Below are 25,000 nucleotides of genomic sequence, written 5' to 3' on the forward strand. Positions count from 1 at the left end.
GGGCTGAGTTCACTAACCTGTTCTACTAACACACTGAAGCCTCAGTCCCCTCATCCAGCTGTTCCTGAGTTCACTAACCTGTTCTACTAACACACTGAAGCCTCAGTCCCCTCATCCAGCTGGTCCTGAGTTCACAAACCTGTTCTACTAACACACTGAAGCCACAGTCCCCTCATCCAGCTGGTCCTGGGGTTGAGTTCACTAACCTGTTCTACTAACACACTGAAGCCTCAGTCCCCTCATCCAGCTGGTCCTGGGGCTGAGTTCACTAACCTGTTCTACTAACACATTGAAGCCTCAGTCCCCTCATCCAGCTGGTCCTGAGACTGTTCACAAACCTGTTCTACTAACACACTGAAGCCTCAGTCCCCTCATCCAGCTGGTCCTGGGGCTGAGTTCACTAACCTGTTCTACTAACACACTGAAACCTCAGTCCCCTCATCCAGCTGGTCCTGGGGCTGAGTTCACTAACCTGTTCTACTAACACACTGAAGCCTCAGTCCCCTCATCCAGCTGGTCCTGGGGCTGAGTTCACAAACCTGTTCTACTAACACACTGAAGCCTCAGGACCAGAACATCCAATCAATCAGAATAAACCACATTACAACACAGTCAAAGCAAAACTACATTACGTATTGGGAAACACAAGCACAAAGCAAAATGCAGTGCTATCTGGCCCTAAATCAACAGTACACCGTGGCTAAATATTTGACCATGCTTACTGATCAAAACTTTAGAAAAACCTTGACAAAGTACAGGCTCAGTGAGCACAGCCTTGCCATTGAGAAGAGTAGACACAGGAAAACCTGGCTCCCTGTAGAGGAAAGGCTGTGCAACCACTGCACCACAGCAGAACCTGGCTCCCTGTAGAGGAAAGGCTGTGCAACCACTGCACCACAGCAGAACCTGGCTCCCTGTAGAGGAAAGGCTGTGCAACCGTTGCACCACAGCAGAACCTGGCTCCCTGTAGAGGAAAGGCTGTACAACCACTGCACCACAGCAGAACCTGTCTCCCTGTAGAGGAAAGGCTGTCCAACCACTGCACCACAGCAGAACCTGGCTCCCTGTAGAGGAAAGGCTGTGCAACCACTGCACCACAGCAGAACCTGGCTCCCTGTAGAGGAAAGGCTGTCCAACCACTGCACCACAGCAGAACCTGAGACAGAGCTGCATTTCCTGACAAAATGTAAAAATATAAAACAATTAGAGAGGGTAATTTCCCCAAATTTGAAACCCTTATTCAAGGTTTCAAAGACCTCTCTGATGAGGACAGGCTACCCGTCCTGTTGGGGGAGGGACAGGCTACCCGTCCTGTTGGGGGAGGGACAGGCTACCCGTCCTGTTGGGGGAGGGACAGGCTACCCGTCCTGTTGGGGGAGGGACAGGCTGCCCGTCCTGTTGGGGGAGGACGCAGAGAGCTGTGGGTTGGCAGTACCAGCACATGTCCTCTACTGTATGCTTATTGTTATTGTTGAATGTATGGTTATTTTGACACCTGGTAATTGTTGTTATTGGTGTTACTGTTATTATTGTTGTTACTGTTGTTATTGTTGTTACTGTTGTTATTGTTGTTATTGTTGTTATTGTTGTTATTGTTGTTACTGTTGTTATTGTTGTTGTTATTGTTGTTATTGTTGTTACTGTTGTTACTGTTGTTATTGTTGTTATTGTTGTTATTGTTGTTATTGTTGTTACTGTTGTTATTGTTGTTATTGTTGTTATTGTTGTTACTGTTGTTATTGTTGTTATTGTTGTTATTGTTGTTATTGTTGTTACTGTTGTTACTGTTGTTATTGTTGTTATTGTTGTTATTGTTGTTACTGTTGTTATTGTTGTTATTGTTGTTATTGTTACTGTTGTTATTGTTGTTATTGTTCTTACTGTTGTTACTGTTGTTATTGTTGTTATTGTTGTTACTGTTGTTATTGTTGTTATTGTTGTTACTGTTGTTACTGTTGTTACTGTTGTTATTGTTGTTATTGTTGTTACTGTTGTTCCCGTTGACAATTTGATACTCATGTTTATATTGTAAATATCCAAAATAAGCTTTGGCAATATGGACTTTGTTACGTCATGCCAATAAAGTGAATTGAATTGAATTGAGAGAGAGAGAGAGAGAGAGAGAATGTAGAGAGATAGAAAGAGAGAGAGAGAGAGAGTGAGAGAGAGAGAGAGAGAGAGAGACAGAGAGAGAGACAGAGAGAGAGAGAGAGAGAATGGAGAGATAGAAAGAGAGAGAGAGAGAGAGAGAGAGAGAGAGATAGAAAGAGAGAGAGAATGGAGAGAGATAGACAGAGAGAGAGAGAGAGACGAGAGAGAGAGACGAGAGAGAGAGAGAATGGAAAGAGAGAATGGAGAGAGAGAATGGAGAGAGATAGACAGAGAGTAAGAGAGAATGGAGAGAGAGAGAATGGAGAGAGATAGACAGAGATAGAGAGAATGAGAATGGACAGATAGAGAGAGAGAGAGAGAGAATGGAGAGAGATAGACACAGAGAGAGGTTAGTCACAGTAAGTTTGAGTTTCTAGCACAATTCCTTATTTCTCATTATTCCCTTGGATCTTCTCTGAGCGGAAAGTCTCAGACAGACAGTTAGCCAAACTAGAGAGGGACAGTTAGCCAAACTAGAGAGGGACAGTTAGCCAAACTAGAGAGGGACAGTTAGCCAAACTAGAGAGGGACAGTTAGCCAAACTAGAGAGGGACAGTTAGCCAAACTAGAGAGAGAGAGTTAGCCAAACTAGAGAGGGACAGTTAGCCAAACTAGAGAGGGACAGTTAGCCAAACTAGAGAGAGAGAGTTAGCCAAACTAGAGAGGGACAGTTAGCCAAACTAGAGAGGGACAGTTAGCCAAACTAGAGAGAGAGAGTTAGCCAAACTAGAGACAGAGAGTTAGCCAAACTAGAGAGAGCGAGTTAGCCAAACTAGAGAGAGAGAGTTAGCCAAACTAGAGAGGGACAGTTAGCCAAACTAGAGACAGAGAGTTAGCCAAACTAGAGACGGAGAGTTAGCCAAACTAGAGAGGGACAGTTAGCCAAACTAGAGAGGGAGAGTTAGCCGAACTAGAGATAGAGAGTTAGCCAAACTAGAGAGGGAGAGTTAGCCGAACTAGAGATAGAGAGTTAGCCAAACTAGAGAGGGAGAGTTAGCCAAACTAGAGAGAGAGTTAGCCAAACTTGAGAGGGAGAGTTAGCCAAACTAGAGACGGAGAGTTAGCCAAACTAGAAAGAGAGAGTTAGCCAAACTAGAGAGAGAGAGTTAGCCAAACTTGAGAGGGAGAGTTAGCCAAACTAGAGACGGAGAGTTAGCCAAACTAGAGAGAGAGAGTTAGCCAAACTAGAGACAGAGAGTTAGCCAAACTAGAGACGGAGAGTTAGCCAAACTAGAGAGAGAGAGTTAGCCAAACTAAACTTTCTAATCGACCTGGCCGGGGTATCCTGGAAGGATATTGATCTCATCCCGTCAGTAGAGGATGCCTGGTTATTCTTTAAAAGTGCTTCCCTCACCATTTTAAATAGCATGCGCCATTTAAAAAATGTAGAACTAGGAACAGATATAGCCCTTGGTTCACTCCAGACCTGACTGCCCTTGACCAGCACAAAAACATCCTGTGGAATTCTGAATTAGCATCGAATAGCCCCCGTGATATGCAGCTGTTCAGGGAAGCTAGAAACCATTATACACAGGCAGTTAAAGCAAAGGCTAGCTTTATCAAACAGAAATTTACATCCTGTAGTACAAACTGAAAAAGGTTCTGGGACACTGTAAAGTACATGGAGAATAAGAACACCTCCTCCCAGCTGCCCACTGCTCTGAGGCTAGGAAACACTGTCACCACCGATAAATCCACTATAATTGAGAATTTCAATAAGCATTTTTCTATGGCTGGCCATGCTTTCCATCTGGCTACCCCTACCCCGGTCAAAAGCACTGCACCCCCCACAGAAACTCGCACAAGCCTTCCCCATTTCTCCTTCACCCAAATCCAGACAGCTGATGTTCTGAAAGAGCTGCAAAATCTGGACCCCTACAAATCAGCCGGGCTAGACAATCTGGACCCCTCTCTTCCTAAAATGATCTGCCGAAATTGTTGCAACCCCAATTACTAGCCTGTTCAACCTCTCTTTCGTATCGTCTGAGATTCAGAAAGATTGGAAAGCTGCCACTGTCATCCCCCTCTTCAAAGGGGGAGACACTCTAGACCCAAACTGCTACATACCTATCTCTATCCTACCCTGCCTTTCTAAGGTCTTTGAAAGCCAAGTTAACAAACAGATCACCGACCACTTCGAATCTCACAGTACCTTCTCCGCTATGCAATCTGGTTTCAGAGCTGGTCATGGGTGCTCTGCCACTATCAAGGTCCTAAACAATTCATAACCGCCATCGATAAGAGACATTACTGTGCAGCTGTATTCATCGACCTGGCCAAGGCTTTCGACTCTGTCAATCCCCACATTCTTATCACCTTGGTTTCTCAAATGATTGCCTTGCCTGGTTTACCAGGTACTTCTCTGATAGAGTTCAGTGTGTCAAATCGGAGGGCCTGTTGTCCGGGCCTCTGGCAGTCTCTATGGGGGTGCCACAGGGTTCAATTTTCGGGTCGACTCTCTTCTCTGTATACATCAATGATGTCGCTCTTGCTGCTGGTGATTCTCTGATCCTCCACTACGCAGACGACACCATTCTGTATACTTCTGGCCCTTCTTTGGACACGGTGTTCCAGACAAGCTTCAATTACATACAACTCTCCTTCCGTGGCCTCCAACTACTCTTAAATGCAAGTAAAACTAAATGCATGCTCTTCAACTGATTGCTGCCTGCACCTGCCCGCCTATCCAGCATCACTACTCTGGACGGTTCTGACTTAGAATACTTGGACAACTATAAATACCTAGGTGTCTGGCTAGACTGTAAACTCTCCTCCCAGACTCACATTAAGCATCTCCAATCCAAAATTAAATCTAGAATCGGCTTCCTATTTCGCAACAAAGCATCCTTCACTCATGTTGCCAAATATACCCTCATAAAACTGACCATCCTACCGATCCTTGACTTCGGTGATGTCATTTACAAAATATCCTCCAACATTCTACTCAACAAACTGGATGCAGTCTATCACAGTGCCATCCGTTTTGTCACCAAAGCCCCATATACTACCCACCATTACGACCTGTATGCTCTCGTCGGCTGGCCCTCGCTTCATACTCACTGGCTCCAGGTCATCTACAAGTCTCTGCTAGGTAAAGCCACGCCTTATCTCAGCTCACTGGTCACCATAGCAGCACCCACTCGTAGCCCGTGCTCCAGCAGATATATCTTACTGGTCACCCTCAAAGCCAATTCCTCATTTGGCCGCTTTTCATTCCAGTTCTCTGCTGCCAATGACTGGAACAAACTGCAAAAATCACTGAAGCTAGAGACTCATTTCTCCCTCACTAGCTTTAAGAACCAGCTGCTCCAGCAGGTGTATCTCACTGGTCACCCCTAAAGCCAATTCCTCCTTTGGTCGCCTTTCCTTCCAGTTCTCTCCAGCAGCTCACAGATCCCTTCACCTGTTCATAGCCCATCTGTATACAGCCAATCTATCTACCTCATCCCCATGCTGTTATTTATTTAGCTCCTTTTGCACCCCAGTATCTCTACTTGATCATTCATCTTCTTCACATCAATTACTCCAGTGTTTAATTACTTCGCCACCATGGCCTATTTATTGCCTTACCTCTCTTAAATGACTTTATTTTCACACACTGTAAATATATTTTTTTATACTGTATTATTGACTGTATGTTTTGTTTATTCCATGTGTAACTCTGTGTCGTTGTATGTGTCGAACTGCTTTGCTTTATTCTTGGCCAGGTCGCAATTGTAAATGAGAACTTGTTCTCAACTAGCCTACCTGGTTAAATAAAGGTGGAATAAAATAAAATAAAGAAGAGGAGACATGGAGAGGAGGAGAGGAGAGGAGACATATAGAGGAAGTGAGGAGGAGAGGAGACATGGAGAGGAGGAGAAGAGACATGGAGAGGAGACATGGAGAGGAAAAGAGGAGAGGAGACATGGAGAGGAGGAGAGGAGTAGAGGAGAGGAGATATGGAGAGGAGGAGAGGAGACATGGAGAGGAAGAGAGGAGAGGAGAGATGGAGAGGAGGAGAGGAGACATGGAGAGGAAGAGAGGAGACATGGAGAGGAAGAGAGGAGAGGAGAGATGGAGAGGAGGAGAGGAGACATGGAGAGGAGGAGAGGAGACATGGAGAGGAAGAGAGGAGGAGAGGAGACATGGAGAGGAGGAGAGGAGACATGGAGAGGAAGAGAGGAGAGGAGAGATGGAGAGGAGGAGAGGAGACATGGAGAGGAGGAGAGGAGACATGGAGAGGAAGAGAGGAGAGGAGAGATGGAGAGGAGGAGAGGAGACATGGAGAGGAGGAGAGGAGACATGGAGAGGAAGAGAGGAGGAGAGGAGACATGGAGAGGAAGAGAGGAGGAGAGGAGACATGGAGAGGAAGAGAGGAGAGGAGAGATGGAGAGGAGGAGAGGAGACATATAGAGGACGTGAGGAGGAGAGGAGACATGGAGAGGAGGAGAGGATAAGAGGAGAGGAGATACAGAGAGGAGGAGAGGATAAGAGGAGAGGAGACATGGAGAGGAGGAGAGGAGACATGGAGAGGAAGAGAGGAGAGGAGAGATGGAGAGGAGGAGAGGAGACATATAGAGGAAGTGAGGAGGAGAGGAGACATGGAGAGGAGGAGAGGAGTAGAGAAGAGGAGATACAGAGAGGAGGAGAGGATAAGAGGAGAGGAGACATGGAGAGGAGGAGAGGAGACATGGAGAGGAAGAGAGGAGAGGAGAGATGGAGAGGAGGAGAGGAGACATATAGAGGAAGTGAGGAGGAGAGGAGACATGGAGAGGAAGAGAGGAGGAGAGGACACATGGAGAGGAGGAGAGGAGACATGGAGAGGAAGAGAGGAGAGGAGAGATGGAGAGGAGGAGAGGAGACATATAGAGGAAGTGAGGAGGAGAGGAGACATGGAGAGGAGGAGAGGAGTAGAGAAGAGGAGATACAGAGAGGAGGAGAGGATAAGAGGAGAGGAGACATGGAGAGGAGGAGAGGAGACATGGAGAGGAAGAGAGGAGAGGAGAGATGGAGAGGAGGAGAGGAGACATATAGAGGAAGTGAGGAGGAGAGGAGACATGGAGAGGAAGAGAGGAGGAGAGGACACATGGAGAGGAGGAGAGGAGGAGAGGAGACATATAGAGGAAGTGAGGAGGAGAGGAGACATGTAGAGGAGGAGAGGAGACATGGAGAGGAGAAATGGAGAGGAAAAGAGGAGAGGAGACATGGAGAGGAGGAGAGGAAAAGAGGAGAGGAGATACAGAGAGGAGGAGAGGATAAGAGGAGAGGAGACATGGAGAGGAGGAGAGGAGTAGAGGAGAGGAGATACAGAGAGGAGGAGAGGATAAGAGGAGAGGAGACATGGAGAGGAGGAGAGGAGAGATGGAGAGGAGGAGAGGAGACATATAGAGGAAGTGAGGAGGAGAGGAGACATGGAGAGGAAGAGAGGAGGAGAGGAGACATGGAGAGGAGGAGAGGAGGAGAGGAGACATATAGAGGAAGTGAGGAGGAGAGGAGACATGGAGAGGAGGAGAAGAGACATGGAGAGGAGACATGGAGAGGAAAAGAGGAGAGGAGACATGGAGAGGAGGAGAGGAAAAGAGGATAGGAGAATTGGAGAGGAGGAGAGGAGACATGGAGTGGAAGAGAGGAGAGGAGAGATGGAGAGGAGGAGAGGAGACATATAGAGGAAGTGAGGAGGAGAGGAGACATGGAGAGGAAGAGAGGAGGAGAGGAGACATGGAGAGGAGGAGAGGGGGAGAGGAGACATATAGAGGAAGTGAGGAGGAGAGGAGACATGGAGAGGAGGAGAGGAGACATGGAAAGGATAAAAGATAGAAATGGAGGAGACATGGAGAGGAAGCGTGGAGACATGGAGAGGAGGAGAGGAGACAGGGAGAGGAGGAGGAGAGGAAGAGTGGGGACATGGAGAGGAGGAGAGGAGAGAGAAAGGGAGGAGACAGGGAGAGGAGGAGAGGAAGAGTGGAGACATGGAGAGGAGGAGAGGAGACAGGGAGAGGAGGAGAGGAAGAGTGGGGACATGGAGAGGAAGAGAGGAGAGAGAAAGGGAGGAGAGGAGAGAGAAAGAGAGGAGAGGAGACATGGAGAGGAGGGGAGGAGAGATGGAGAGGAGGAGAGGAGAGATGGAGAGGAGGAGAGGAGAGAGAAAGGGAGGAGAGGAGAGAGAAAGAGAGGAGGAGAGGAGAGAGAAAGGGAGGAAACAGGGAGAGGAGGAGAGAAAGGGAGGAGACAGGGAGAGGAGGAGAGAAAGGGAGGAAACAGGGAGAGGAGGAGAGAAAGGGAGGAGACAGGGAGAGGAGGAGAGAAAGGGAGGAGACAGGGAGAGGAGGAGAGAAAGGGAGGAGACAGGGAGAGGAGGAGAGGAGGAGAGAAAGGGAGGAGACAGGGAGAGGAGGAGGAGAGGAGAGAGAAAGGAAGGAGAGGAGAGAGAAAGAGAGGAGGAGAAACGACCATGTGGGCAACATCGGTTGAAGTGATGTTTTGACATGTCTTTATTTAGTGACCTGTTTTTAAATAATGAATAGATTGTATATATAATAGATTGTGAAACAACGACCCAGATTCTAATCCAAAACATGACATCATCGTCAGGGGAGCCTGCTGTAGTAAAGGAGACTTGTTTGCTACTCAGACAACCAGAACAAGACTAGAGCTGACGGGACCTTCCTCTCTAACACAGTGTTAGAGCAGCCATGGGACTCTCCAGTCCTCTGGGGCCTGATTGGCATCACACTTCCCCCTCAGACATGGAGCTGATAGAGGTGGGACCTTCCTCTCTAACACAGTGTTAGAGCAGCCATGGGACTCTCCAGTCCTCTGGGGCCTGATTGGCATCACACTTCCCCCTCAGACATGGAGCTGATAGAGGCGGGACCTTCCTCTCTAACACAGTGTTAGAGCAGCCATGGGACTCTCCAGTCCTCTGGGGCCTGATTGGCATCACACTTCCCCCTCAGACATGGAGCTGATAGAGGTGGGACCTTCCTCTCTAACACAGTGTTAGAGCAGCCATGGGACTCTCCAGTCCTCTGGGGCCTGATTGGCATCACACTTCCCCCTCAGACATGGAGCTGATAGAGGTGGGACCTTCCTCTCTAACACAGTGTTAGAGCAGCCATGGGACTCTCCAGTCCTCTGGGGCCTGATTGGCATCACACTTCCCCCTCAGACATGGAGCTGATAGAGGTGGGACCTTCCTCTCTAACACAGTGTTAGAGCAGCCATGGGACTCTCCAGTCCTCTGGGGCCTGATTGGCATCACACTTCCCCCTCAGACATGGAGCTGATAGAGGTGGGACCTTCCTCTCTAACACAGTGTTAGAGCAGCCATGGGACTCTCCAGTCCTCTGGGGCCTGATTGGCATCACACTTCCCCCTCAGACATGGAGCTGATAGAGGTGGGACCTTCCTCTCTAACACAGTGTTAGAGCAGCCATGGGACTCTCCAGTCCTCTGGGGCCTGATTGGCATCACACTTCCCCCTCAGACATGGAGCTGATAGAGGTGGGACCTTCCTCTCTAACACAGTGTTAGAGCAGCCATGGGACTCTCCAGTCCTCTGGGGCCTGATTGGCATCACACTTCCCCCTCAGACATGGAGCTGATAGAGGCGGGACCTTCCTCTCTAACACAGTGTTAGAGCAGCCATGGGACTCTCCAGTCCTCTGGGGCCTGATTGGCATCACACTTCCCCCTCAGACATGGAGCTGATAGAGGCGGGACCTTCCTATCTAACACAGTGTTAGAGCAGCCATGGGACTCTCCAGTCCTCTGGGGCCTGATTGGCATCACACTTCCCCCTCAGACATGGCGCTGATAGAGGTGGGACCTTCCTCTCTAACACAGTGTTAGAGCAGCCATGGGACTCTCCAGTCCTCTGGGGCCTGATTGGCATCACACTTCCCCCTCAGACATGGCGCTGATAGAGGTGGGACCTTCCTCTCTAACACAGTGTTAGAGCAGCCATGGGACTCTCCAGTCCTCTGGATGCCTGATTGGCATCACACTTCCCCCTCAGACATGGAGCTGATAGAGGTGGGACCTTCCTCTCTAACACAGTGTTAGAGCAGCCATGGGACTCTCCAGTCCTCTGGGGCCTGATTGGCATCACACTTCCCCCTCAGACATGGAGCTGATAGAGGTGGGACCTTCCTCTCTAACACAGTGTTAGAGCAGCCATGGGACTCTCCAGTCCTCTGGGGCCTGATTGGCATCACACTTCCCCCTCAGACATGGAGCTGATAGAGGTGGGACCTTCCTCTCTAACACAGTGTTAGAGCAGCCATGGGACTCTCCAGTCCTCTGGGGCCTGATTGGCATCACACTTCCCCCTCAGACATGGAGCTGATAGAGGTGGGACCTTCCTCTCTAACACAGTGTTAGAGCAGCCATGGGACTCTCCAGTCCTCTGGATGCCAGATTGGCATCACACTTCCCCCTCAGACATGGAGCTGATAGAGGTGGGACCTTCCTCTCTAACACAGTGTTAGAGCAGCCATGGGACTCTCCAGTCCTCTGGGGCCTGATTGGCATCACACTTCCCCCTCAGACATGGAGCTGATAGAGGTGGGACCTTCCTCTCTAACACAGTGTTAGAGCAGCCATGGGACTCTCCAGTCCTCTGGGGCCTGATTGGCATCACACTTCCCCCTCAGACATGGAGCTGATAGAGGTGGGACCTTCCTCTCTAACACAGTGTTAGAGCAGCCATGGGACTCTCCAGTCCTCTGGGGCCTGATTGGCATCACACTTCCCCCTCAGACATGGAGCTGATAGAGGTGGGACCTTCCTCTCTAACACAGTGTTAGAGCAGCCATGGGACTCTCCAGTCCTCTGGGGCCTGATTGGCATCACACTTCCCCCTCAGACATGGAGCTGATAGAGGTGGGACCTTCCTCTCTAACACAGTGTTAGAGCAGCCATGGGACTCTCCACTCTGACGCACCTGAACAAACTAACTGCATTCTGACTCATTGATTATTAGAGTCAGGTGTGTCAGCAGGGGCTTGGGGGAAAAAAAAGTGTGTCATCACTCAGGCCCCAAAGACTGGAATTGACCACCCCTGGATTAGAGAGGACTGGGGTTGACCATCCCTGGATTAGAGAGGACTGGGGTTGACCATCCCTGGATTAGAGAGGACTGGGGTTGACCATCCCTGGATTAGAGAGGACTGGGGTTGACCATCCCTGGATTAGAGAGGAATGGGGTTGACCATCCCTGGATTAGAGAGGACTGGGGTTGACCATTCCTGGATTAGAGAGGACTGGGGTTGGCCATCCCTGAATTAGAGGGAGGGAGAGAGAGGGAGAGAGAGGACTGGAATTGACAATCCCTGGATTAGAGGGAGAGAGAGGGAGAGGGAGGACTGGAGTTGACCATCCCTGGATTAGAGGGAGAGAAAGGACTGGAGTTGACAATCCCTGGATTAGAGGGAGGGAGAGAGAGGGAGAGAGAGGACTGGAATTGACAATCCCTGGATTAGAGGGAGAGAGAGGGAGAGGGAGGACTGGAGTTGACCATCCCTGTATTAGGGGGAGAGAGAGGACTGGAGTTGACAATCCCTGGATTAGAGGGAGAGAGAGGACTGGAGTTGACCATCCCTGGATTAGATGAAGAGAGAGTGAGAGCGAAACAGACAGAGATGGTAAAACAGACAGACAGACAGACAGGCAGGCAGGCAGGCAGGCAGACAGACAGACAGACAGACAGACAGACAGACAGACAGACAGACGTGTATTACCGAGGAAGGCGGAGGGGGAGACGGTGCCGTTGCTCCGGGCGACCATGACGCTGATGCCCGTCTCCACGAAGGGGACAGAGAAGTCTATGACCTCTGACCTTTCCTCATTGATGGTCAACGACCCCACTGCCATCGCTGCCTTCTTTTCAATCACCTGGACAACACACAGACACATTATAAACAGACACAGAAAGGTCAAAAACCTACCTACCTACCTACCTACCTACCTACCTACCTACCTACCTAGGTAGCACAATTAACAGAAACAGAAAGTAAGGAGAGTGAAAGAGAGAGAGAATGACATAGGGAAAGTGAGCAAGAGAGACAGACAGGTAGACATACAGACAGACAGACAGACAGACAGACAGACAGACAGACAGACAGACAGGGTGTAGGGTCTCACCTCTCCCACTATGCCGTTCCAGACAGACAGACAGGGTGTAGGGTCTCACCTCTCCCACCATGCCGTTCCAGACAGACAGACAGGGTGCAGGGCCTCACCTCTCCCACCATGCCGTTCCAGACAGACAGACAGGGTGCAGGGCCTCACCTCTCCCACCATGCCGTTCCAGACAGACAGACAGACAGGGTGTAGGGTCTCACCTCTCCCACCATGCCGTTCCAGACAGACAGACAGACAGGGTGCAGGGCCTCACCTCTCCCACCATGCCGTTCCAGACAGACAGACAGACAGGGTGCAGGGCCTCACCTCTCCCACCATGCCGTTCCAGACAGACAGACAGACAGGGTGTAGGGCCTCACCTCTCCCACCATGCCGTTCCAGACAGACAGACAGGGTGTAGGGTCTCACCTCTCCCACCATGCCGTTCCAGACAGACAGACAGGGTGCAGGGCCTCACCTCTCCCACCATGCCGTTCCAGACAGACAGACAGACAGACAGGGTGTAGGGCCTCACCTCTCCCACCATGCCGTTCCAGACAGACAGACAGGGTGTAGGGCCTCACCTCTCCCACCATGCCGTTCCAGACAGACAGACAGGGTGTAGGGCCTCACCTCTCCCACCATGCCGTTCCAGACAGACAGACAGACAGACAGGGTGTAGGGCCTCACCTCTCCCACCATGCCGTTCCAGACAGACAGACAGACAGACAGGGTGTAGGGCCTCACCTCTCCCACCATGCCGTTCCAGACAGACAGACAGACAGACAGACAGACAGGGTGTAGGGCCTCACCTCTCCCACCATGCCGTTCCAGACAGACAGACAGACAGACAGACAGACAGGGTGTAGGGCCTCACCTCTCCCACCATGCCGTTCCAGACAGACAGACAGACAGACAGACAGACAGACAGACAGACAGGGTGTAGGGCCTCACCTCTCCCACCATGCCGTTCCAGACAGACAGACAGGGTGTAGGGTCTCACCTCTCCCACCATGCCGTTCCAGACAGACAGACAGACAGACAGACAGACAGACAGACAGACAGACAGGGTGTAGGGCCTCACCTCTCCCACCATGCCGTTCCAGACAGACAGACAGACAGACAGGGTGTAGGGCCTCACCTCTCCCACCATGCCGTTCCAGACAGACAGACAGACAGACAGACAGACAGACAGACAGACAGACAGGGTGTAGGGCCTCACCTCTCCCACCATGCCGTTCCAGACAGACAGACAGACAGACAGACAGACAGACAGACAGACAGACAGGGTGTAGGGCCTCACCTCTCCCACCATGCCGTTCCAGACAGACAGACAGACAGACAGACAGACAGACAGACAGACAGGGTGTAGGGCCTCACCTCTCCCACCATGCCGTTCCAGACAGACAGACAGACAGACAGACAGACAGACAGACAGGGTGTAGGGCCTCACCTCTCCCACCATGCCGTTCCAGACAGACAGACAGACAGACAGACAGACAGACAGGGTGTAGGGCCTCACCTCTCCCACCATGCCGTTCCAGACAGACAGACAGGGTGTAGGGTCTCACCTCTCCCACCATGCCGTTCCAGACAGACAGACAGACAGACAGACAGACAGACAGACAGACAGACAGACAGGGTGTAGGGTCTCACCTCTCCCACCATGCCGTTCCAGACGTTGTTGATCTTCTTGCCGTGTTTTCCGTTGGTCACCAGGTAGAGGTCAAAGGTGAACTTAACGTTCCGGGCGATCTTCTTCAGGATGTCGATACAGAACCCTTTACAACACTGCTTTATATAGGATCCTCCGCCTTCTGTAGAGTTACTGCAACACACACACACACACACACACACACACACACACACACACACACACACACACACACAGGTCAGTGTGTATCAGGGCCAGGCTGTCTGTAAAGGAGTGTGTGAGTGGGACAGGCTGTCTGTAAAGGAGTGTGAGCTTCCTTGTGTGTGAGTGGGCCAGGCTGTCTGTAAAGGAGTGTGTGAGTGGGCCTGGCTGTCTGTAAAGGAGTGTGTGAGTGGGCCTGGCTGTCTGTAAAGGAGTGTGTGAGTGGGCCTGGCTGTCTGTAAAGGAGTGTGTGAGTGGGCCAAGCTGTCTGTAAAGGAGTGTGTGAGTGGGCCAGGCTCTCTCTGGTTTATTTAGACAGCCCTGATCAACACTGACCTGTGTGTGTGTGTGTGTGTGTGTGTGTGTGTGTGTGTTGCAGTAAACAGGTCAGTGTGTATCAGGGCCTGGCTGTCTAAATAAACCAGATGAAGACATGGATAGATGCTGCAAGACTTTAAATAGAGCTCCAACTAACTACTGTATCTTAACACACACACACACACACACACACACACACACACACACACACACACACACACACACACACACACACACACACACACACACACACACACACACACAAACGCACGCACACAAACACACACACACACACATCGAGTCTTCCTAGCTACCACCAGGATTAAAATATCAGATGGTCCTCTATCCCTTCTGTCTCCCTCTCTCTCTCTGTTTCCCTCTCTCTCTTCCTCTCTCTCTCTCTCTCTTTCTCTCTCCCTTTCTCTCCCTCTCAACACATAAAAGTGTACTTCTTTCCATCAAACAGCATGTAGAGAAACAGATGAGATGAGACGGGAGGAGAGGAGAGGAAACAGGAAGGGAGGAGACGAGAGGAGATGAAATGAGACAGGAGGAGAGGAGATGAGAGGGGAGGAGAGGAGATGGGAGAGGGGAGGAGAAGAGATGGGAGGAGAGGAGACAAGAGGCGATGGGAGGGGAGGAGAGGAGAAGAGATGAGAGGAGATGAGAAGAGGAGAACGGAGAAGAGAGAAGGAGAGATGAGAGAGGCGAGGAGATGAGATTAGAAGAGAGGAGAGGAGGAGAGAGGAGAGGAGAAGAGATGAGAGAAGAGAAGAGGAGAGGAGAGAAGATGAGAGGAAGATAGAGAAGGAGAGCAATAGAGGAGAAGAGATGAGAGTCGACCAGATAATTGATAGTGACAGAGGGTTAGAATGATAGATAGATAGATAGATAGATAGAGAGTGATAGAGGTGTAGACCTACTCTTTAACATGTTTCCTACAGGGAACAGAGTGATAGAGGTGTAGACCTACAGGGAACAGAGTGATAGAGGTGTAGACCTACAGGGAACAGAGTGATAGAGGTGTAGACCTACTCTTTAACATGTTTCCTACAGGGAACAGAGTTCCTCATGCAGGTCCCAGTCAGGATGTCTACGTTGTCAACGACGACGAAGGGCTTCTCCTCCAGAGTCACGATAGACAGGTGGTTCTCATCGGCCTCCTCGTCTCCCCACGAGTTATACCTGCTCAGACAGACATTATAATGCATTATAACAAGACATACCTGCTCACACACACATTATAATGCATTATAACAAGATATACCTGCTCAGACACACATTATAATGCATTATAACAAGTTATACCTGCTCACACACACATTATAATGCATTATGACAAGATATACCTGCTCACACACACACATTATAATGCATTATAACAAGACATACCTGCTCAGACAGACATTATAATGCATTATAACAAGATATACCTGCTCACACACACATTATAATGCATTATAACAAGATATACCTGCTCACACACACACATTTTAATGCATTATAACAAGACATACCTGCTCAGACAGACATTATAATGCATTATAACAATATATACCTGCTCAGACAGACATTATAATGCATTATAACAAGACATACCTGCTCAGACAGACATTATAATGCATTATAACAATATATACCTGCTCACACACACACATTATAATGCCTTATAACAATATATACCTGCTCACACACACACATTATAATGCCTTATAACAATATATACCTGCTCACACACACACATTATAATGCCTTATAACAATATATACCTGCTCACACACACACATTATAATGCCTTATAACAATATATACCTGCTCACACACACACATTATAATGCCTTATAACAATACACACCTGCTCACACACACACATTATAATGCCTTATAACAATATATACCTGCTCACACACACACATTATAATGCCTTATAACAATAAATACCTGCTCACACACACACATTATAATCCCTTATAACAATATATACCTGCTCACACACACACATTATAATGCCTTATAACAATACATACCTGCTCACACACACACATTATAATGCCTTATAACAATATATACCTGCTCACACACACACATTATAATGCCTTATAACAATACATACCTGCTCACACACACACATTATAATGCCTTACAACAATATATACCTGCTCACACACACACATTATAATGCATTAAAACAAGATATACCTGCTCAGACAGACATTATAATGCATTAAAACAAGACATACCTGCTCAGATAGACATTATAATGCATTATAACAAGATATACCTGCTCAGGCAGACATTATAATGCATTATAACAAGATATACCTGCTCAGGCAGACATTATAATGCATTATAACAAGATATACCTGCTCAGACAGACATTATAATGCATTATAACAAGATATACCTGCTCAGACAGACATTATAATGCATTATAACAAGATATACCTGCTCAGACAGACATTATAATGCATTATTACAAGACATACCTGCTCAGACAGACATTATAATGCATTATAACAAGATATACCTGCTCAGACAGACATTATAATGCATTATAACAAGACATACCTGCTCAGACAGACATTATAATGCATTATAACAAGACATCCCTGCTCAGACAGACATTATAATGCATTATAACGAGTTACGCCTGCTTACACAGAAAACCAGGGTTAGACTAGTGTCCTGTCCAGGGGGTTAGGGTTAGACTAGTGTCCTGTCCAGGGGGTTAGGGTTAGACTAGTGTCAGGTCCAGGGGGATAGGGTTAGACTAGTGTCCTGTCCAAGGGGTTAGGGTTAGACTAGTGTCCTGTCCATTGGGTTAGGGTTAGACTAGTTGTCCTGTCCAGGGGGTTAGGGTTAGACTAGTGTCCTGTCCAAAGGGTTAGGGTTTGACTAGTGTACTGTCCAGGGGGATAGACTAGTGTCCTGTCCAGGGTGTTAGGGTTTGACTAGTGCACTGTCCAAGGGGTTAGAGATAGACTAGTTGTCCTGTCCAAGGGGTTAGGGTTTGACTAGTGTACTGTCCAGGGGGTTAGGGTTAGACTAGTGTCCTGTCCAGGGGGTTAGGGTTTGACTAGTGTACTGTCCAAGGGGTTAGAGATAGACTAGTTGTCCTGTCCAAGGGGTTAGGGTTTGACTAGTGCCCTGTCCAGGGGGTTAGGGTTTGACTAGTGTCCTGTACAAGGGGTTAGAGATAGACTAGTTGTCCTGTCCAGGGGGTTAGGGTTAGACTAGTGTCCTATCCAGGGGGTTAGGGTTAGACTAGTGTCCTGTCCCGGGCTTAGGGAAAGACTAGTGTCCTATCCAGGGGGGTTAGGGTTAGACTAGTGTCCTGTCCCGGGCTTAGGGATAGACTAGTGTCCTGTCCAAGGGGTTAGGGTTTGACTAGTGTACTGTCCAGGGGGTTAGGGTTAGACTAGTGTCCTGTCCTGTGGGTTAGAGATAGACTAGTTGTCCTGTCCAAGGGGTTAGGGTTAGACTAGTTGTCCTGTCCCGGGCTTAGGGAAAGACTAGTGTCCTATCCAGGGGGTTAGGGTTAGACTAGTGTCCTGTCCCGGGCTTAGGGAAAGACTAGTGTCCTATCCAGGGGGGTTAGGGTTAGACTAGTGTCCTGTCCCGGGCTTAGGGATAGACTTGTGTCCTATTCAGGGGGTTAGGGTTAGACTAGTGTCCTATTCAGGGGGTTAGGGTTAGACTAGTGTCCTATTCAGTGGGTTAGGGTTAGACTAGTGTCCTGTCCATGGGGTTAGGGATAGACTAGTGTCCTATCCAAGGGGTTAGACTAGTGTCCTTTATATTACATGTAACTATGTCATATTAACAACGTAAATTGATTTTAAAACAGTTGTACCTGGGCCATACCGGGAACATCAGAGACAAGGTCCCATTCTCCCAACGACCCATCTGGAGAGAGAGAGAGAGAGAGAGAGAGAGAGAGAGAGAGAGCGAGAGAGAGAGAGAGAGAGAGAGAGAGAGACGGGGGGAGAGAATCACACAGAGGTCATATTTAGGATTTTTCAGGGAGTAGCGATCAACAGTATCTATCTAGCAGTTGGACAGATATACAGGGAATACAGATCAACAGTACTACTCCAGTTCTCTACTCCTTTAGAGAAAGGGCAAATGATGTATAATAACACAGTGGGGCCTTCTACTCCTTTAGAGAAAGGGCTAATGATGTATAATAACACAGTGGGAGACAATGGGCCTTCTACTCCTTTAGGGAAAGGGCTAATGATGTATAATAACACAGTGGGAGACAATGGGCCTTCTACTCCTTTAGAGAAAGGGCTAATGATGTATAATAACACAGTGGGAGACAATGGGCCTTCTACTCCTTTAGGGAAAGGGCTAATGATGTATAATAACACAGTGGGAGACAATGGGCCTTCTACTCCTTTAGAGAAAGGGCTAATGATGTATAATAACACAGTGGGAGACAATGGGCCTTCTACTCCTTTAGAGAAAGGGCTAATGATGTATAATAACACAGTGGGGCCTTCTACTCCTTTAGAGAAAGGGCTAATGATGTATAATAACACAGTGGGAGACAATGGGCATTCTACTCCTTTAGAGAAAGGGCTAATGATGTATAATAACACAGTGAGAGACAATGGGCCTTCTACTCCTTTAGAGAAAGGGCTAATGATGTATAATAACACAGTGAGAGACAATGGGCCTTCTACTCCTTTAGAGAAAGGGCTAATGATGTATAATAACACAGTGGGAGACAATGGGCATTCTACTCCTTTAGAGAAAGGGCTAATGATGTAGAATAACACAGTGAGAGACAATGGGCCTTCTACTCCTTTAGAGAAAGGGCTAATGATGTATAATAACACAGTGAGAGACAATGGGCCTTCTACTCCTTTAGAGAAAGGGCTAATGATGTATAATAACACAGTGGGAGACAATGGGCCTTCTACTCCTTTAGAGAAAGGGCTAATGATGTATAATAACACAGTGGGAGACAATGGGCCTTCTACTCCTTTAGAGAAAGGGCTAATGATGTATAATAACACAGTGGGGCATTCTACTCCTTTAGAGAAAGGGCTAATGATGTTTAAAATAATAAGAAGAAGAAGAAGAAGAATTTTAACTATATTATTGTTTTCAAAGAGATACAATCAGGAGTTTTATTTGCTAGTCTCTGGGTAGATAAATCTAGCTAACTATAAGTCAGCCATTGGCTTGGCCATCGGAAGCTAGATAGAAGGAATCTGCCATTCAACTGCATTAGAACTTTTTGACTGTTGTGACAGTGGAATAAACCAATCACATTTTGACCTAATGGGTGGGACAGCAGGTCACTGTGCAATAGGGAGCAGTAGCTTTCCCACAGGGCTAGCTAGCTAGTTTTCGTTGTAGGCTAGTTTGCTGCGGCTGCAGCAGGTCTTACCGAAGAAGATGTTGTTGCTAATTTTGTTAGCTTGTTCCTTTTCAAGAATAACTTTCAACAGGAAGTTAAGTTCCAAATGATCATCATCTGGTGAGTGGAACTGTGTTTGTTTTATTGCAGTGTGCCTGCTGTTGTCAGACATCTCTTTGGTGTGCTTCCTGTTATCAGACATCTCTTTGGTGTGCTTCCTGTTATCAGACATCTCTTTGGTGTGCTTCCTGTTGTCAGACATCTCTTTGGTGTGCTTCCTGTTGTCAGACATCTCTTTGGTGTGCTTCCTGTTATCAGACATCTCTTTGGTGTGCTTCCTGTTGTCAGACATCTCTTTGGGGTGCTTGCTGTTGTCAGACATCTCTTTGGTGTGCTTCCTGTTGTCAGACATCTCTTTGGTGTGCTTCCTGTTCTCAGACATCTCTTTGGTGTGCTTCCTGTTGTCAGACATCTCTTTGGTGTGCTTCCTGTCGTCAGACATCTCTTTGGGGTGCTTCCTGTTGTCAGACATCTCTTTGGTGTGCTTCCTGTTATCAGACATCTCTTTGGTGTGCTTCCTGTTATCAGACATCTCTTTGGTGTGCTTCCTGTTGTCAGACATCTCTTTGGTGTGCTTCCTGTTGTCAGACATCTCTTTGGTGTGCTTCCTGTTATCAGACATCTCTTTGGTGTGCTTCCTGTTGTCAGACATCTCTTTGGGGTGCTTGCTGTTGTCAGACATCGCTTTGGTGTGCTTCCTGTTGTCAGACATCTCTTTGGTGTGCTTCGTGTTGTCAGACATCTCTTTGGTGTGCTTCCTGTTGTCAGACATCTCTTTGGTGTGCTTCCTGTTGTCAGACATCTCTTTGGGGTGCTTCCTGTTGTCAGACATCTCTTTGGTGTGCTTCCTGTTATCAGACATCTCTTTGGTGTGCTTCCTGTTGTCAGACATCTCTTTGGTGTGCTTCGTGTTGTCAGACATCTCTTTGGTGTGCTTCCTGTTGTCAGACATCTCTTTGGTGTGCTTCCTGTTGTCAGACATCTCTTTGGTGTGCTTCCTGTTGTCAGACATCTCTTTGGTGTGCTTCCTGTTGTCAGACATCTCTTTGGTGTGCTTTGTGTTGTCAGACATCTCTTTGGTGTGCTTCCTGTTGTCAGACATCTCTTTGGTGTGCTTCCTGTTGTCAGACATCTCTTTGGGGTGCTTCCTGTTGTCAGACATCTCTTTGGTGTGCTTCCTGTTATCAGACATCTCTTTGGTGTGCTTCCTGTTGTCAGACATCTCTTTGGTGTGCTTCGTGTTGTCAGACATCTCTTTGGTGTGCTTCCTGTTGTCAGACATCTCTTTGGTGTGCTTCGTGTTGTCAGACATCTCTTTGGTGTACTTCCTGTTGTCAGACATCTCTTTGGGGTGCTTCCTGTTGTCAGACATCTCTTTGGTGTGCTTCCTGTTGTCAGACATCTCTTTGGTGTGCTTCCTGTTGTCAGACATCTCTTTGGTGTGCTTCCTGTTCTCAGACATCTCTTTGGGGTGCCTGCTGCTGTCAGACATCTCTTTGGTGTGCTTCCTGTTGTCAGACATCTCTTTGAAAATAACTTCAGTTATAGTTACCTAAACCTTAGGTCACTGGTTACTTATGTGTGCTAAGCGTGAAGTATTTTTCAACGTCATGTGGACTAAATGTTTTCCAACACCTGGTTTTCACACCCGTTGTTTCCTTCGTTAGCATTTCACTGGTAGATGTCATCAGTTGAATGGTTTCCAACACCTGGTTTTCACACCCGTTGTTTCCTTCGTTAGCATTTCACTGGTAGATGTCATCAGTTGAAGGGTTTCCAACACCTGGTTTTCACACCCGTTGTTTCCTTCGTTAGCATTTCACTGGTAGATGTCATCAGTTGAATGGTTTCCAACACCTGGTTTTCACACCCGTTGTTTCCTTCGTTAGCATTTCACTGGTCGATGTCATCAGTTGAATGTCTTTCCAACACCTGGTTTTCACACCCGTTGTTGCCTTCGTTAGCATTTCACTGGTAGATGTCATCAGTTGAATGTCTTTCCAACACCTGGTTTTCACACCCGTTGTTGCCTTCGTTAGCATTTCACTGGTAGATGTCATCAGTTGAATGCTTTCCAACACCTGGTTTTCACACCCGTTGTTGCCTTCGTTAGCATTTCACTGGTCGATGTCATAAGTTGAATGTCTTTCCAACACCTGGTTTTCACACCCGTTGTTTCCTTCGTTAGCATTTCACTGGTAGATGTCATCAGTTGAATGGTTTCCAACACCTGGTTTTCACACCCGTTGATGCCTTCGTTAGCATTTCACTGGTAGATGTCATCAGTTGAAGGGTTTCCAACACCTGGTTTTCACACCCGTTGTTTCCTTCGTTAGCATTTCACTGGTAGATGTCATCAGTTGAATGTCTTTCCAACACCTGGTTTTCACACCCGTTGTTGCCTTCGTTAGCATTTCACTGGTAGATGTCATCAGTTGAAGGGTTTCCAACACCTGGTTTTCACACCCGTTGTTTCCTTCGTTAGCATTTCACTGGTAGATGTCATCAGTTGAAGGGTTTCCAACACCTGGTTTTCACACCCGTTGTTTCCTTCGTTAGCATTTCACTGGTAGATGTCATCAGTTGAAGGGTTTCCAACACCTGGTTTTCACACCCGTTGTTTCCTTCGTTAGCATTTCACTGTTAGATGTCATCAGTTGAAATGTCTTTCCTACCCAACCGGCTCATGATTTCTCTACTGTACTACAACATTGATCCGTAGTATATCTCCACTACACTACTATGATACCTATCAGTAGGGATTAACAAGTGAGTGTACCCAACGCCCACTGAAACTAAACTGGGTATACGTCTTATATCTCCACTACACTACTATGATACCTATTAGTAGGGATTAACAAGTGAGTGTACCCAACGCCCACTGAAACTAAACTGGGTATACGTCTTATATCTCCACTACACTACTATGATACCTATCAGTAGTGTACCCACTGAAACTAAACTGGGTATACTGGGTCTTATACCTCCACTACACTACTATGATACCTATCAGTAGTGTACCCACTGAAACTAAACTGGGTATACTGGGTCTTATACCTCCACTACACTACTATGATACCTATCAGTAGTGTACCCACTGAAACTAAACTGGGTATACTGGGTCTTATACCTCCACTACACTACTATGATACCTATCAGTAGTGTACCCACTGAAACTAAACTGGGTATACTGGGTCTTATACCTCCACTACACTACTATGATACCTATCAGTAGTGTACCCACTGAAACTAAACTGGGTATACTGGGTCTTATACCTCCACTACACTACTATGATACCTATCAGTAGTGTACCCACTGAAACTAAACTGGGTATACTGGGTCTTATACCTCCACTACACTACTATGATACCTATCAGTAGTGTACCCACTGAAACTAAACTGGGTATACTGGGTCTTATACCTCCACTACACTACTATGATACCTATCAGTAGTGTACCCACTGAAACTAAACTGGGTATACTGGGTCTTATACCGCCACTACACTACTATGATACCTATCAGTAGTGTACCCACTGAAACTAAACTGGGTATACTGGGTCTTATACCTCCACTACACTACTATGATACCTATCAGTAGTGTACCCACTGAAACTAAACTGGGTATACTGGGTCTTATACCTCCACTACACTACTATGATACCTATCAGTAGTGTACCCACTGAAACTAAACTGGGTATACTGGGTCTTATACCTCCACTACACTACTATGATACCTATCAGTAGTGTACCCACTGAAACTAAACTGGGTATACTGGGTCTTATACCTCCACTACACTACTATGATACCTATCAGTAGTGTACCCACTGAAACTAAACTGGGTATACTGGGTCTTATACCTCCACTACACTACTATGATACCTATCAGTAGTGTACCCACTGAAACTAAACTGGGTATACTGGGTCTTATACCTCCACTACACTACTATGATACCTATCAGTAGTGTACCCACTGAAACTAAACTGGGTATACTGGGGCTTATACCTCCACTACACTACTATGATACCTATCAGTAGTGTACCCACTGAAACTAAACTGGGTATACTGGGTCTTATACCTCCACTACACTACTATGATACCTATCAGTAGTGTACCCACTGAAACTAAACTGGGTATACTGGGTCTTATACCTCCACTACACTACTATGATACCTATCAGTAGTGTACCCACTGAAACTAAACTGGGTATACTGGGTCTTATACCTCCACTACACTACTATGATACCTATCAGTAGTGTACCCACTGAAACTAAACTGGGTATACTGGGTCTTATACCTCCACTACACTACTATGATACCTATCAGTAGTGTACCCACTGAAACTAAACTGGGTATACTGGGTCTTATACCTCCACTACACTACTATGATACCTATCAGTAGTGTACCCACTGAAACTAAACTGGGTATACTGGGTCTTATACCTCCACTACACTACTATGATACCTATCAGTAGTGTACCCACTGAAACTAAACTGGGTATACTGGGTCTTATACCTCCACTACACTACTATGATACCTATCAGTAGTGTACCCACTGAAACTAAACTGGGTATACTGGGTCTTATACCTCCACTACACTACTATGATACCTATCAGTAGTGTACCCACTGAAACTAAACTGGGTATACTGGGTCTTATACCTCCACTACACTACTATGATACCTATCAGTAGTGTACCCACTGAAACTAAACTGGGTATACTGGGTCTTATACCTCCACTACACTACTATGATACCTATCAGTAGTGTACCCACTGAAACTAAACTGGGTATACTGGGTCTTATACCTCCACTACACTACCTTGATACCTATCAGTAGTGTACCCACTGAAACTAAACTGGGTATACTGGGTCTTATACCTCCACTACACTACTATGATACCTATCAGTAGTGTACCCACTGAAACTAAACTGGGTATACTGGGTCTTATACCTCCACTACACTACTATGATACCTATCAGTAGTGTACCCACTGAAACTAAACTGGGTATACTGGGTCTTATACCTCCACTACACTACTATGATACCTATCAGTAGTGTACCCACTGAAACTAAACTGGGTATACTGGGTCTTATACCTCCACTACACTACTATGATACCTATCAGTAGTGTACCCA

The 25,000-nt window shown here is 47.3% G+C and overlaps 1 protein-coding gene across 1 annotated transcript in view; it reads right to left on the bottom strand.

Annotated features, from left to right (window-relative positions):
• LOC139424261 (glutamate receptor ionotropic, NMDA 2A-like) overlaps window positions 1–25,000 on the bottom strand; it is an 87,736-nt gene that overhangs the window by 42,381 nt on the left and 20,355 nt on the right. The window contains exons 5-8 of the mRNA XM_071175949.1: window positions 18,282–18,334; window positions 15,464–15,613; window positions 13,912–14,083; window positions 11,874–12,027 (exon numbers count right to left, since the gene is read on the bottom strand). Coding sequence (XP_071032050.1) covers window positions 11,874–12,027; window positions 13,912–14,083; window positions 15,464–15,613; window positions 18,282–18,334 — 529 coding nt within the window. The remainder of the gene's footprint in view (window positions 1–11,873; window positions 12,028–13,911; window positions 14,084–15,463; window positions 15,614–18,281; window positions 18,335–25,000) is intronic.

The sequence above is a fragment of the Oncorhynchus clarkii genome, chromosome 13 (assembly GCF_045791955.1).
Source record: "Oncorhynchus clarkii lewisi isolate Uvic-CL-2024 chromosome 13, UVic_Ocla_1.0, whole genome shotgun sequence".
NCBI lineage: Eukaryota > Metazoa > Chordata > Actinopteri > Salmoniformes > Salmonidae > Oncorhynchus > Oncorhynchus clarkii.